Genomic DNA, 15,453 nt, shown 5'->3' on the forward strand with positions numbered 1-15,453 from the left:
TGAACCAAGAAGATTGATTACTGTTGTCTATGTAGTTTGGAATGATTGCCTTTGTAGTCAAAGAGGTAAGTTGAAAGGATGTTTAAGGTTTATCATAAAAGTTAGAGGCACAAAGCTATTAAACATTAAAACCCAGGAAAAAATGTTGCTTTTAACTCTTTTTTTTTTTCCTTTTTCTTGGAGCTGGGGACCGAACCCAGGGCCTTGTGCTTGCTAGGCAAACGCTCTACCACTGAGCTAAATCCCCAACCCAAAAAAATGTTGCTTTTATGTAATATAAGAACAATTAGCCAATTAAATAATCCTGTGTTCTTTTGAATACAAGAATTTTATTATAACATCCTCATAGCAAAAGCAGAAGAAAGCTGTTAATTGTGGTCTTATAGAAGGCAAGTTAGAAGGACTGAGCAGAAACCTTACATATGACCTGATCCATACTGTTTTTGGGAGTTGAGAGGTACAGAGAGCTCACTTGGTAGCACAGCTGGCTTGGTACTTGTGGTAACCTCCTTCCTCAACTTCTAAGTGGAATGGGTTATCTGCATGGACCATCATGTATGGCTCATTTGTTCATTGGAGATTAATGGAGAAATTCAGAACAGATAAAGAGTTTATTCTCTTTCCTGATTAATTTCTTTTAGGATGATATATTAATAAGGTCTAACTACTAACACCATTTATTTATAGTGGCAAAGTAGATATCCTTTTTCTTAATGCCTCTCTCCTTATCAGAAATCTATGGAATAATAATTCTTTTAATAAGTGGCTCCTAGGTTTGGTGAGATGGCTCAATGAGTAAAGACACTTGTGTAAGCCTGGCAGCCCGACTTTGATTCCCAAAACTCATGTAAAGGTAAAAAGAAAGAACCAACTTCACAATTTTGATCAGACACACTATGGTCTGTACACTCAACACACATGCACACATACACATAGGTAAACAGCAGTACATTTTTTAAAAAGCTTCTAAACTTAGACTATCTATACAGTTTGATCTCTTCGTTAGAATAGGTTCCTATTGACAGGTCCTCTTCAGGTCAACAGGCATCCATCCATCCATCCATCCATCCATCCATCCATCCCACACATATACACACAGAGACAGACAAACAGATTCACTTCCTGCAGCAACAGTTATCCTACAGTTATCTTGGTCTGAAAATTTTAATTGACAAATTCAGGAAACAAATACCTTATAAGTTTTAAATTTGTGTGCTATCAGAGGAGTTTGATAAAATTTTCATGCCTTATGCTTCATCGCACCCAAGACGTAAATTATCGTTTGTCTTCCATATCCGTGCTGTATTCCACCCACCATCTGTGCTATCTGACAAACTGCTATGGCATTCCAGTGCTTCTGTTTGAGCAACCAATAATTTAGTTGTAATGGGCCCAGAGTAAACAGATTAACTCTGATAACATGTGGTGACTATAAAGCAGATAGGAAGATACATGGTATATATAGCATGTAGGACTGACTGTGGTTTCACCCATTCCGTGGAGATATGGTAACATACCCCTCATAGATTTTTATGAGGCTATGACTATTTTTCTATGCATAAACTACTATTTGTTGGAATCAAATAAATATTGTTAATGATGTATCATTTCATGAATCACCTGCAACTTTGGTGATAAGGTAGATAGGTGCTTTGATGGTTGGTTTTAATTGTTAACTTGACACAACCTGGAATCCCTTGGGAAGAGAGTCTTTTTAGGAATGATCTGTCATGGGCTGGCCTATGGACATGTCTTTGGTGGATGATCTTAATAATTAGGTTAGATGATGTGGGAAAGACCCAGGCCACTGTAACCAGCAACATTCCCTACATATGGGGCCCTGAACTATATGAGTGTGGAAAAATGAAAGTGAGAGCAAGAGTGGAAGCTAGTGGGCACGTACTGACTTTGCTCTCGACGACCATGGATATAATATGACTAGCTGATGTTTCTCCCTCCACTTCCCCATAATAACGGACTGTAACCTGGAACTATGAGCCATGAAAACCCCCTTTTCTCCTGAGTTGCTTTCTGTCAGGATAGTTTACCACAGCAACAGAAACAAATCTAGAACACACGCTATGCAGGTTTAACTGTTAGAAGGACAAGCTGTGGTGGGTATTTTGCCTTAGATGTTGGATGGGTGCATTATGGATGTGATAGACTTTGAAGGAGACTTCAATGTGTCACTTTTACAGACATGGAGAAATACAGTTATATTACAGGCATGTGGGTGGTACCCAGATGTAAAATCTAGTATACGAGACCAGGTTGACTTTTGTGACTGCACTTCCCAAGACTTAGAAGAAGAGATGAGGAGAAAGGCCAGAAAGATAATTGCAGCGATAGGCTTCTCTCCCAGGCTCAGCCTCTGTAGAGCCAAATGCCCTTTACCCCCTGGGTCACACTGACGCTTCATCTTCTGGATGGGGATTGTTGCATGAACATTTTAAATTCATACCAAATTAGGCACTTGGAGATTGACCAGGAAAAAAAAAAACTGTAAATATCTATCATTTCTTCTTTCCCTTTGCTGTGAATAAAAAGGCTCTCTTCTCATCAGTGTTTCAGTTTTGTCCTAACTTTAACTCATACACACACACACACACACACACACACACACACACACACACACGCTCTCGTGCACTCTCGCGTTCTCTCTCTCTATCTCTCTCTCTCTCTCTCTCTCTCCCCCCCCCCCCCCCGCCCCAAAAAGATGTCCTGGAACTTCTGCTCACCACTTTTCTTCTCCCATTATCAGGGAACAGAAGAAAGGTTGACTTTGTTTTTGTTTTTAAGATGGAGTCTTACTATATAGCCCTGACTATCCTGGAATTCACCATGAAGACCAGGATGGCCTGGAACTTACAGAGATCCACTTATACCTGCCACTCAAGTTCTGGAATTAAACTTCTGCACTAACATGCCCTGAGAAACACCCCTGCTGCTCTCATAACAAGGTTTAAAACCTATGCAGTGAGAGGGTGGCAGTCTGATTTCTGCAAACATGTTGTATTTAGTCAGTGTTCTCTAAAGGAACAGAATACAGAGAAAACACATACCCATATGGACTTTATATTAGAGTAGTATACAAGCTGTGGCCTGAGTAATCCAGCTTTGGCTGTCTCTTGATGGAAAGGCCAAAGATCTGATAGTTGTTCAGTCCTAAGAGGGCTGTTGGCCTGCAGGCTACCTTGGACTTCTGAAGAAGTAGGTTTTAACACCAGTGAAGCAGTACCATAGCAGTGGGACAGATGAACTTGCCAGTGAGAGCGAGGACAAGCAGGCAAAAAGCAAAAGCTTCCTTCTTCCATGTCCTTTTATGTGGACTGCCACTAGAAAGGGTGACCCAGACTTAGGGTTGATCTTCAGACTTCAAATAATCTCCCACTTCAAACAATTCAACCAATCAAGAAAAATATTTTTGCTTAGTTTTAGTTAAATCTAGATGTAGTCAAGTAGACAGCCAAGCTTTATCCATCACAAATGTTTTGTTCCTTTAATTCTAATTTTTAGGGATTTGTCATAACTCGCTGTTTTAGCACATATGTCTCCTTAAAGGCTGGCTTAAAATATTTTTTTGATAAGACAAAAGCACAACAATAGTCAGAAATAAGAATTGCAGCAACTAATATAATATGCCAAACAGTGGTATAAATACTTGGCATACATTAATCCATATATTTCTCACAGCTTCTTTTATAGCTGGCTTTATTAGTTTTATTCCCATTTTATAGATGAGAAGCCATAATTTACTCAAGGTAATCTGGCTTTAGCATTCAGCGTGTCCCATTCTAGCCTAACAGACTAGCTGAGTTGCTGGGTCATTCCTGTGTTTCCTCTGGCGTGTTAGGAGTGCCTGGATGTATTTCAGTTGATGGTCATTATCCACTCTTTAGCTAGTTGATTGATTTTTTTTTTAAGACAAGGACTCATATAGCCCAAACTGAGCTCAGATTTTTTATGCAGCTTATGCTGGCCTTAAACTTGTGGTCCCTTGTGTCACTACCTACCTGTGCTGAGCGTTAGGTAGGTCCCACCACACCTGGCTTCCCCTTTTAGTATGTGTTTGTTTAGCAATCTCCCATGTACAGTCGGAAGGTTCATTATGACATTAAGTTTTGTTACCTCTTGAACATTTTCCAGAACATAGAAGTGTACCTGTTTTGATTGGATACAATTATGGAAATAGTTACATCATGTTCCTCATCTTTTTCTTCCCTCCAGCCTCTTCCAAACCCCTTCCCCCAAATCATGGCCTCAAATAAAACCTGCAGAGTCAGTTTAGGGTTGCTTGTATTTCAGGGTTAAGCATACATACGCTTAAGTTGGCGTTGGATAACTATTTATTTAGGGGGCCCTGTCTAAACAGTTGTTACTCGCCAGTGAATTTCCATCTAAGATTGGAGCCCCATGTGATTTCTCCTGTCCACCTTAGCATGTCACTTGGTGTTTTCATTGTTGTGGTGTTGTCTAGGCAACGTGTTGTTGATATTTTATGGGTGCAACCCTCCTATCACAAGACATACTCAGCAGACTTCCTGGTCCTCAGGCTTACAGTCTTTCTGCCACAATGTTCCCTGAGTCCTGGGTGTGCAGTTGCCTTGTAGATGTTTCCATTTAAGTTAGGCACCTCTGTTAGTTAGGGTTTCTATTGCTGCAGCAAAGCACCACGTCCAAACAGCAAATTAGGGTGAAAAGAGTTTATTTATATGGCTTACAAGTCTTTATTGCTGTTCATTTTTGAAGGAAGCCAGGACAGGAACTCAAACAAGGCAGGATCTTGGAGGTGGAGCCCATGCAGAGGCCATGAAGTGGTGTTGCTAACTGGCTTGCTCAACCTGCGTTCTTATAGAACCCACAATAGCCTGGGCCTGCCCCCCTTGATCACTAATTGAGAAAATGTCTTACAGCTGGATCTCATGGAAACATTTCCTCAACTGACGCTCCTTCCTCCTGCTGACTCTAGCTTGTGTCAGGTTGACACAAAAACAGCCAGTACAGCACCACACACCAGTAAATTATTCTCAGAATATTGACAATTGTAGCTTTCTGTAATGGTCTTTGTCTGTGGGGGGTTGGGGTCCTCTGATGGCCAGTGAGAGCTACAGTTATCTGAGGGGAATCCAAGTGAGTATTTACAATGCAGTTGGGACTGTATTGACTTTAGGAAAATGACAGTAGTAGGTTCCCCTCCAAGATCTGTGACCTCACTAGTCCTGGATAGTCAACTAGATTTACAGTACAGGCGTGCTTTCTTTCCTTCTTATTGAGCTGCCTTTAAGTCCAGTTAAACAGCTGGTGGCTTCGCTGAAGGTGCCTTGCTGGCCTTTGTTTGTTGTGAATCATAAATGTCACAGCTGGGCAAGGCTGTCGGTTGCTTTCCTCCCTTGGCCCCTTTGATAGTATCTCCCAGGATTATGAACGCTGGTCTGCAGGGAGGAGATGGTTGGATCATTTCCAGCGTGAGAATCAGTTTTTGTTTGGGGGACGCATAAATGCTGAATAAACCTGACAGCAAAGTCGTACAGTGTAATTTTGTTGTCGTTTCTCCCATAGAGGACTTTTCTGTTTGCTCTGTGCCTTGAACCTTGATAAAAAGAGCACGCTGTACCTCTGCACTCTGGAAAGCATGACTGTACCGTGGTGAGTTCGCTGGGAGTGATGAGGAAGGTCCTCCATGGGAAGCTGAGTCATTTCTTGGCTTCTCTTACGGAATGACTATACCAGAGTTACTTCTTCTTGCTGTGAAGAGAAAAATCAAAGGAACAAGTCATTTCCTTAAGTAATACACACTGATTTTGTATTGGGATTCAGTTTTTCCTAAACTTAGGTAATTTAGAAGTTTTTATTTTGGGGGAAGGGTTAACTGTCCAGGACTTACCTTTCAAACTTAAACTTTTCATTTGTTTATGCTAGCACAGACGTACGTACGTGTGTGTGTGTGTGTGTGTGTGTATGTGTGTGTGTGTGTGTATGTGTGTGTGTGTGTGTGTCTGTTAGTTAAAGTCAGGATAAAACTGAAAACACCTGCACATGCACGTGTGTGCCCACAAGCTCTGCACAGTCTCTTTTTCCACCTCCCATTTCCCCATACAGGGTCATGAGGATTACAGATACTTGCACTCCATGACTAGCTTTTATGTGAATTCTAGGGCTCCAAACTCAGGTTGGCCAGCTTGTGAGGCATGTGCTTTTACCTTCGGAGTCAGAGTCATCTTTCAAGCCCCGGCCCTGACAATTTTTTCTCCCATTGTTTAATAACTGAATTTGGGTAGCTCTTAAGGGAATATAGTAGTGAACAAAGATCTCTGGCCTATGTGCCTTAAAGTGCGTTGGGCACTATAGGGAAAAATTAAATGCTGTTGCTTTTAAAGTGCTCATCTTCTACTTAGTGGTAGATCGAGCAGGCAGTACCCATGATTATAGGGGAAGCCACCATAGAGTCAATGCCATAGTACTTCAAAGAAGAGCTGTAGGAATGACTGACTATGGACAAAGAAAGCTGAGTTCGTAGATTTGGTAAAGGCATACAAGAAAGAAGGGAGGATCCTAGAAGTTAAAATGAGCTGGGGAATTAAAGTAGAGTGAACTGCATCATAATCTTGGAACTTGAAGACACCAGCCTTTTATACACTTACCTTGCAGAATAGTGGAAAGCAAGATGCAGTGAAGAATGTGGACAGTGAAGCTTGTGGTACACACAGAGAGACAGAGGACTGTTGTGGAATGCATAGGCAAGGACTACTGAAAGTGTGGAGAATACATGCTCCTTTACTATTAATACCGTAGAGGGGAAATGGAGTGGGAATGAATGTATTGCTTGTGCTTGTTTTGTTGAAATAAAAGTTGATAATTACTAAAGCCAGATGTCTTCATCTGAGAAGAAATTCTTGTCACCATTACCACTGAGAGGGATGGGGGTAAGAGGTAGAAAGAGTAGGTTTTTCTTTGTTTTGGCCAGTGCTAGACTGTCTTGTGTGATGCCCTCATGATCAGGCCTCAAAGGAACACTGCTGGGGAATTAAAAGGCAGCAGTAAATATAGTTTGTAATGATCTGAAGATACAGACTTTAGCATCTGATTTCAGATGAGGTTTATAACCAAAGACATTGCTAAACGGCGTAAATAGTGTCTCACTTCCCCATCTAAAGAGTTAGACTAGATAGGGAGCAGCAGTAAAACTAGAAATTTTACTAATTGTCCTATATTTTAAAAACCTATTACTCAAGGCTCGGTTGACTTTTAGCCAACAGATAGTACTCTCTCAAGACTGCTTAATCGAGGGCAATATGATGGGTTAGCCTGGGGAAAGTGCTTCCTCCCAAGTCTGATGACCTGAGTTCATTTCCTTGGACCCCATGATAAAAGTCCCTGCAAGTTGTTGTCCAACCTACATAAGTGTGCACACATGTACACCAGAAACAAAGTAATAAGATATGTTTAACTAGAACTTACCGGCGGTTTGGTATTCCATACAGGGAGTTTTTAGTGATGGGTCTGAGTTCCATTGCTCTCCTTGCTCTTACAGATAAAACAGAATCAAGAAAGAACTGTTATGTATTAGGGACTGAATCTAGGTTTAAAATACTTGCTGTGGCCAAATGGTAAGTTAAAATACATAAAAGAATTTGGCAAGGAAGGATACATAGGGAATTTTACAGTAAAATCACAAAATCATGGTGCAGGAGAGACCTACTTAAGAAATAAGTCAAAATGAAAAATTAGCTAATTCTTTAATAAGCCTATCTTCTAGTGTTGTGGTGTCTACACTAAAGCCAGTCACCACAGTCTCTACCATTCTGGTGGATTCTGTTTTGAACTTCCACATCATAAGAAGCTTAATATATAAATCAGGGCAGAGTATGCCCATTTGCGTGAGGGACACTTGTAGAAATCATGGCCCAGAAAAGATGCTTTGAGAAACCTGGTGATCTTGAGATATTTAAAATGCTGCTGTAAGAGACAGCTGTGTGTTAGAGGCAAGCATCTGGGATGAGAATACTCGGGTCCTCTCTTTGCAGAACCTGTGCAAGGCAGTCATCAGCATTGACTCCTGGTGGTCTGTATGCCAAGTGCTTTCATCCAGATGTTTTTAAAGGTATTTCCATAATAAGAAACTTAGACCTGAAATGTGTTAAAATGTTGATATATCTGTTTAAACCAGTGAAATAAAATGAATCAAATCATTGCCATTTTTATTCTAAAAATGAATGAGTCCTTGTCATTTGACATTTATTTAGCATCAGTTATAAGAAACTTATGTTGAGAAAAGAACTCTTTAAATTTTAACTTATGCTTTCTCCATTTTCATTTTATTTCTTTTTGATTTCTGGAACTTCTCAAGTGACAAATTGCATTTGTATTAGAAACTCCAAAATGATTACCTGTGATACTGTACAACTGATTTAAACTTTAGATGCTGTAACTCATCCATACAGTAGGGGTTAATACTTCCTCTTATAGTGCTCCCTTCCTGCCTCTTCTTCCTTCCCTTGACTTTCCTTCTTCCTCATTTTTCAGTTGAAGGGTTTTTTTTTAAACTAGGTTGTCAAGCTCACCTTGAAATCCTAGCCTTAAAAGTTCCTTCTGTCTCTGCCTCCAGAATATTTGAGATCACAGCTGTCTGTTACCACATCTAGCCACCTTATAGGTCTTTCTTGGGAAATAAACAAACAAGTGTGTGTGTGTGTGTGTGTGTGTGTGTGTGTGTGTTTTAAATAAAATATATATTTCTTGAACAAGAGACTCAACCAAGCATTCTACTATAGTCACCTTGCTTCAGAAAACATGTTCTACAGACTGAACTGTCAGCTTTTCTCATTGAAATTGTCATCCTCTTTTCTTCCCTCTCTCTCTCTCCCTCCTTCACTCCTTCCTTCCTTCCTTCTCTTCTCTCCTTCTTGACTTTTTCCTCCCATTGCCTCCCTTTCTCTCTTTCTTTCTCTCTCTCTTTCTTTCTTTCTTTCTTTATTTATTTCTCTCTTTCTTTCTCTCTTTCATTCTTCCTTTTTTCCCTTCATTTTTTCCTTCTTTTCTAATTTTTTTAAGGTAGGGTCTCATGTGTGCACACTGACCTTGAACTTCTGCTCCCCTGGTTTGCAGCTCCCCAAATGCTAGCATTATAGCACTGCAAACCTGGTGGTATTTCTTCCCTCTTTATTTCAGAAAGTGATTGGGTGATTTGACAATTGTGGGCTTGTTCTATAAGACTTAATCCTGGGAGAGAACATTTATTTGTAAAGAGACTTTTGTGAAGCCATCCATCTTTTTGGTTGTTATTTCAATTGTCATCATTAAACAGTTTGCTGCTTCGAACTGAACTTTGTATGTGGTGGTTCCCCCCCCTCCTTGCAAAGGCAGTAAACAGTTCAAGCAAAGGTGTTTCCTGACGCTTGCTACTAATTTTCCTCATTTACTGATTGTCCCTCCTTGAACCTTGATTCTGTGAAATGCCAAGAAGAAAGAGTAGGGCTCCTCTCGTTGCTTAAACACTGATGTCTGACATTTAAAAGAAACTCCTGGATGGAGATAATAGCTTTACAGGCTTCCTAAAGAATTCCCTTCTCTCCCCACGCACACTCTCATGTCTCATTGGAAGGAATCTTTATTCTAATCAGACAAGTTTTCCTCAAAATTTTCATCAACAAATGTGCAATGCGCAGATGAGTGTGAAACCTTTGCTATCTATCTCATCTGAAGACTAGAGGTGGAAAATAAAATCTGCAATAATAATGGTTTTTAGAAAATATGTCATTTCTCTGTTCTTTGCTGTTCATTCATCCACACATAATGAACTTTTATGCAACAAGGTGTTCAACAACAAATCTTAGTGTCCAAATAATAGAATTTAATAATGGAGCAAGAAAGAACTTGGGGTGGGTCCAGCTTCAAACTACTTTCTTTGTACATTCTGGAGCTCCACATCCAGAACAGCAGATTAATACTTTCCAGCTTACTCAGGCACACAGATAGTGGCTCGCCCAGGAGAAATGCCTCTTGGTTTCTACCTGTGTCCCATGTCCCCTGCTGAGCTGAATTGATCCTTGTGGGTCAAGCTTTACTTCTTTATGTTCTCTTTGAGCTTTAAGGAAAAAAAAAATTGGCCACAAGCTTTCTGGCCCTTAGTGTCAGAATTTCCACTAGGTGGCACCCTAGTTCAGAAGCCTTGCAGTAGACTTCCTGTGAGCTCCTATCCTAACTGGAACCAAAGAACCACACAACATTAGTCCCTAAGATCTAAACAATTTGGATAAAGTATTAAATCAAGAAATATTTAACTCCTGAGCAGCAATGTGGTGGTTAAAGTGCGTGAAAATTCTTAGTAGACTCTCGTGTTAGAATACTTGGGATTCCATATTAGGCCCAGGACGTGATAATCTGACAGAGGGTGGGCTGACTCTCACATAGGGGAGAGAGGATCGATACTGTAAATAACGCCTACTGTACAAAAAGATCTGTATGTTTTCTTGCAAGTTCCCAAACTTGAAAGAACAGAGAAATGTACCTAAAGTCTCCTTTAAATTTGTAGCTTTCAGCTATGGTTTCGTTGTGAAATGATTGGTTGCTGTGTTTTAAAATCCTAACAGAATAACTGTTCAGTGGTTCCAGATGTTTTTGATAAAAACTTGGAAATGTAGCATCAGCAGTACAAGTACTGACTACAGATTCTGTCTTCCATGGGGGAGTGGCTGGCAGATCCAAAGGGGAAAGCAAACAGACTTTCTGCCCCACCCAGAGCATTTGTTCTCTGAGAAGAAACAGATTAGCAAGGACAATTTTAAATTGTCCTTTTATTATGTTTGTATGTGTAGAAAAGAGAAAATCTAGATTTCTAGGACAAAAAAAACCAACCAAAAGAAAAATCTAATATACTTATTTCAAACAGTCCTCTAATGTCATCCAGAAAATTGTAATGGTTTTGAAACATTTCTGTCTGGTTATGTAAAGTTTCCAAGGACAAAGTCCATGGTTTTGACTTGTTTGTATCTTCTGCAAGGCCTAGGATGCTTATTAAATTGATATAGATTATCTTTTAGTTTGGTAGAGTTGTTATAGAAAAGGTTCACAGTGACTAAAGCATCTCTGATTCCCTAGAGAGATGCCTGGGAACTTGCAGGCAGGAAACATTTGATTCTAATTAGAACAGAAGGGAGAGGCAGTGAGGAACAAACCATTTGAGAACAGAGGGGAGACAGCTCTGTGCTCATTGGAAAGAGGAGATTCTAAATTATAACTTGGTGAAAGTTGATCCATAAAATATAATAGGCAGCCAGTTTTTTTGTACACTTAAGCCTGCCCCTCCAGGACCTTTGGATCTATGCCCTTAAACCACATAATATCAAAGTATTTGTACATTCCTGGATAGATTCCCATGTTTTTGGTTAGCTTAAGCAAGAATTTTATTTACAACTCCTTAATCTGTTTAATTGTCTTGTTTCTACTGTATTTAGCACTCTCTATGCTGAAAAGCAGCACATGCTTACTGTACGTGGTGCTGATGCAGGAGCGGCCTGCTCTAGAGGCACCAGAAAGAGGACATTGCCCACCTTCGTGCTTTTAATGTGCCTGTGATGGAATCAAGATGAGATTTGTGTTAGAAAGAGCTGAGACTGTGGTGTTTGGGTAGACAGAGGAATAAGAGACAAAACTGGCTACCTTAGCTGGGTTTGCTCTTTCCTTCTTTTAGGTAGACTAGCCTCTTTACACACCTGGCCTGAGGAAATGGTGACTCATGAGACCTTCATCACCCCCTTTACAGCTTCTAAGAGAAAATACCTTTCACCAACTTGGCTTGCAATATTGAGAAACTAGTATTTAGACTCTTCTCTTCCTTTCTGGTGCAGTATTCAAGACCGTACATTCACATTCTCCAAATCTGTGTAAGGGGCTGCAATGTGTCCTCCTTAAAGAGAATGTAGGACAGCTTCTCACAGAAAGCTTTAGAATGTCTTTTCCCCTTTTTGGTTTTATTTTTGACACAAGATCTCTTTATATAGCCCTGTCTGTCATGGAACTCACTGTGTAGATTAGGCTGTCCTCGAATTCACAGAGATCTGCCTGCTCTGTCTCCCTAGTGCTGGGATTAAAAGCATATGTCCACACCTAGCCCACCTTTGGGATGATTTTAAGGTTTTTTTTCCCCCTCCATTTCTATCCTTTCATCTCTCTTTTCTGCTCCTTTGGTTCCTCTTCCTCCTTACCCCTCTAATGTTTATTACAGTGCAGAATATCTGAAAATGAATGACAGTGTCTGCTCCTAAGTCATAGGCAGTTGGCAACTGGAAAGGTCTGGAGAAGCAGGAAAACAGGCAAATGAAGTCACATAGTCCTGTGATTGAGAGATATGAAGGGCAGGGCAGGTCCCAAGAGTCCTAAGGGACATGCATACATTTCATCCTATGCCATCTCTTTAACTTTCTTTAGAACTTTCTCAGACCCCAGATGAAATAAAACCTTAACTGGTGATGACTTCTAAACCTTGCCAGACATTTTTATAGCTAATTCTACATCCTAGAGACATAACTCTGAAATACTTGGCTAACATTTTTCTGATATTAAATCACTGCATTGCATTCTGCAGGGAAATGCAGTATATGCCTTGGTTGGCTTCAGCGTTTTGTGTCGTTCCTGAATGGCTAAGGCTGTTGTACAGACTTGTAGTGTTGAGGATAACACCGCCTTTCTTTACTAGCATACTACTGGCATCAAAGGGACTGAGGTTGTTTCTTTGCAGTGTCTGACAGAGTCTTTTTCACTGGGGACTTGTGAGGAGGAGGAGCAGGAGGAAGCCTGTTGGAAAAGGAAGCCTTGTTTTTTCTCTTAGTCTGTAGATGAATCATGTTCCCACCACTGCAATTAGGTTTCCAAACCTCCAAGGCTGCTGGTGCAGATCTGAAAGGGCAAGTAATAACGATCTTGAGAGAGCAGGGTAAAGGGTGTGGAGGCTGCGGAGGGAGGGATGGGCTAGCTAGCGGCAGCCAGCTAGGGAGGGAGGGCGGGAGGACATCTGGAGGAGTGGTCTGTTTTCCTTGTACTCAGCCCGTCCTTAGATATTTTCAACTTAAGTCAAAATCCAGCCCTGCCGCTGAAAGAGCTTGGAGACTGGCTTAAAAACTGGATATTCTAGAAAGTACCTCTGGGTTTTTCTTTTATTTTCCCTGTCTTTCTTTCTTTTTCAACCCCTCCATATAGGTTTCCTTGTCTTTGTTGTTTTGAGGAATTCTCTCATGCCATCCCTTTGAGATAGCCACCTTTTTTTTTTTTTAAATCCTCTCTTTGTGGCAGAGTGCATACTGGGGTTTTATTACTGGCTCTGGGTTTTCTGGATACATGTGCCAACCATTATGCTTAGCCAGTTCGTCCTTAATTTTTCTACTGGAGTTCTCGGCAGTGATGGAAAAGATCTGTGCTTCTCTTTCAGTCAAGATCTGCACAGCAGCGATCTTGAGGCAGACCGCTTGTCTTATGAACTATAAACTCGTCGTCTTAGTGCTATGAGGCTGCCAGAAAGTTCCCACTTAGTTCACAGAATTGGAGTCTGCTTGGGTTTTTTCTTTCCTTAACCGGAGAGTTTTCTATATAGAGGAATCTGGAAGCAGAAGTCTCCTCCCGCCCACTGTGAGAAATTTGGAATTTCGGACCTGTGCGAGCACATTGGTCCCTGGATTCAGCAGATAGACGTCTGCATTTTGTCTCTTCTTTTCTGCATCTGTACAAAATGTATGAGCGGCACAAAAGGCGCTATAGTCTGTGTGACATCTCCAAGGTGGACAGGACTGTCGATGTGGTGTTGCTGAAGGTAAGAAGGGCCCATACCTCTTATGATCTGAAAGTCTCCAGGAAGACTTCTCTCTGTATCCTTACTGCCAGGTCTTGGTCCTTCCGAAACTAGGACAAAGTGTGAGAAAGCCTGGGATAACAGTAAGGAAAGAGCGGGGGGCCTGAGTACGGAATTTTTAAAATTCTTTAAAAGGAATGTGTGACCGTGTGTGTGTGTGTGTGTGTGTGTGTGTGTGTGTGTGTGTGTGTAAGCACTTATTACTAGAATACAAATTTACTTGCTCTAAAGTAGAATCTAAATGATCACAAAGGAGGGATCATTCTCAGAGCTGCCCTTTTGCTAGTTGCCTGTTTTCTGTTGTTTGCCCCATCCTCACACCTCAATTCCACCTCCCTTTTGCCTCAGTCTCTCTCTGTGTAAGTTTACTTTTCTGTCTGCCTCTTTGTCCTTTTGTCTGTGTAGGGCTTTGGTCTTTCCTATCTGCTGTTCTCCTGTCTCTCAGTGATAGTTCTCCAGGGGAAAGAGAAGTCAGTATTGTTTTGAAACTGTCTTTAGTTGACTTTTTTTCCTGCCGTAGCTTCTGAGCAGTGATAAGCTGCATTTATGTTTGCTTGATTTCACATTATTAGTAATGTTGGGTGTCTAAGCAGGAAGGGGGCGGAGTCTCTGGACAGGCTAATTGTTCACAGAACACATCCTTGAATCTAAAATTAGTAAGGACTTCTACATTCGGTAAGGCCAGAGTCTGGGAATGTTGGACAACTCATGAAGTACTTTTTGGAAGTTTAGCAGCTTTCTGGCAAAGGCGGGGAAATTGGGAGTCAGTCAAGTACTTCACAGATGCCGAATAACCTGAGTGTCTAAATTTGTTAGAGTGGAGCAGGTTAAGTAGAAAAGGAGTAATTTTGAATAAAGTACTAATATAATGTCTGGATTAAAGAAATAGTGGAAGTGTATTGTTGGTGTATCAGGTCTGTTTAGTACTTGAGATAACCCACTTTCTCTTAAGACATTTCAATTTTTTGTGTGTATGGGTGGCATGTCTCACCTGTTGTAGTCAGAGGACAGCTTGGGGGAGTTCTGTCCTTCTACCCTGTGGGTCCTAGGGATTAAACTCAGGTCATCAGGCTTAGCAGCAAACACCTTTACCCACTGAGCCACCTCAGCCCTGTTCCACCATCCCTTTCCTCTTTGAGATAAACAGCGACTAAACTTGTGAAAGCAGCATAGTAAATTCAGACCTTCTTCCCTTGGCAGGCTAGGCTACTAGCATTCAAACCTTCTTCCCTTGGCCTCTCAGGTGTGGATTACCATACTTAGCCTCTCCCTAAGAGAAGCTGGCAGATGAGCTCAGAAACCTAGACACAGAAGCCAGTGAAATCCACATTGGGTGTGGCACTCAGAGGAGGTGTGATTTGTGGTGTAGTGGTGTCACTGCCCCTCAGTAATCACTGTCAGGTGGTTTAACTTGCCAGGCCTACTTTGTAATTTGGTGTTTTGAACTTGTTCCAAAGATGATGTTGGTTTTAATTTCTCCGAAAAGTCATTTCCTCTGAGAGATAACAATTATCTTTTGATATTTGCCCTCTTATATAAGAAATTTAGAGAGTCTACTTTCTAGGATCTTTGTCTTGTGCTTTCATGACCCTTTTGATTTAACAGGACAGGGA

At 40.9% G+C, this 15,453-nt stretch overlaps 1 protein-coding gene across 51 annotated transcripts in view; it reads left to right on the plus strand.

Annotated features, from left to right (window-relative positions):
• Akap13 (A-kinase anchoring protein 13) overlaps positions 1–15,453 on the plus strand; it is a 305,582-nt gene that overhangs the window by 184,485 nt on the left and 105,644 nt on the right. For 6 of the 51 annotated variants that reach the window (XM_087655488.1, XM_087655493.1, XM_087655494.1 and 3 more), the window contains exon 1: positions 13,061–13,801. In XM_087655488.1, the coding sequence (XP_087511614.1) occupies positions 13,721–13,801 (81 nt within the window). In that variant the 5' untranslated portion in view covers positions 13,061–13,720. 51 annotated transcript variants of the gene reach the window in all.

This window comes from Rattus norvegicus, chromosome 1, assembly GCF_021556685.1.
Source record: "Rattus norvegicus strain SHRSP/BbbUtx chromosome 1, alternate assembly SHRSP_T2T, whole genome shotgun sequence".
Lineage (NCBI taxonomy): Eukaryota > Metazoa > Chordata > Mammalia > Rodentia > Muridae > Rattus > Rattus norvegicus.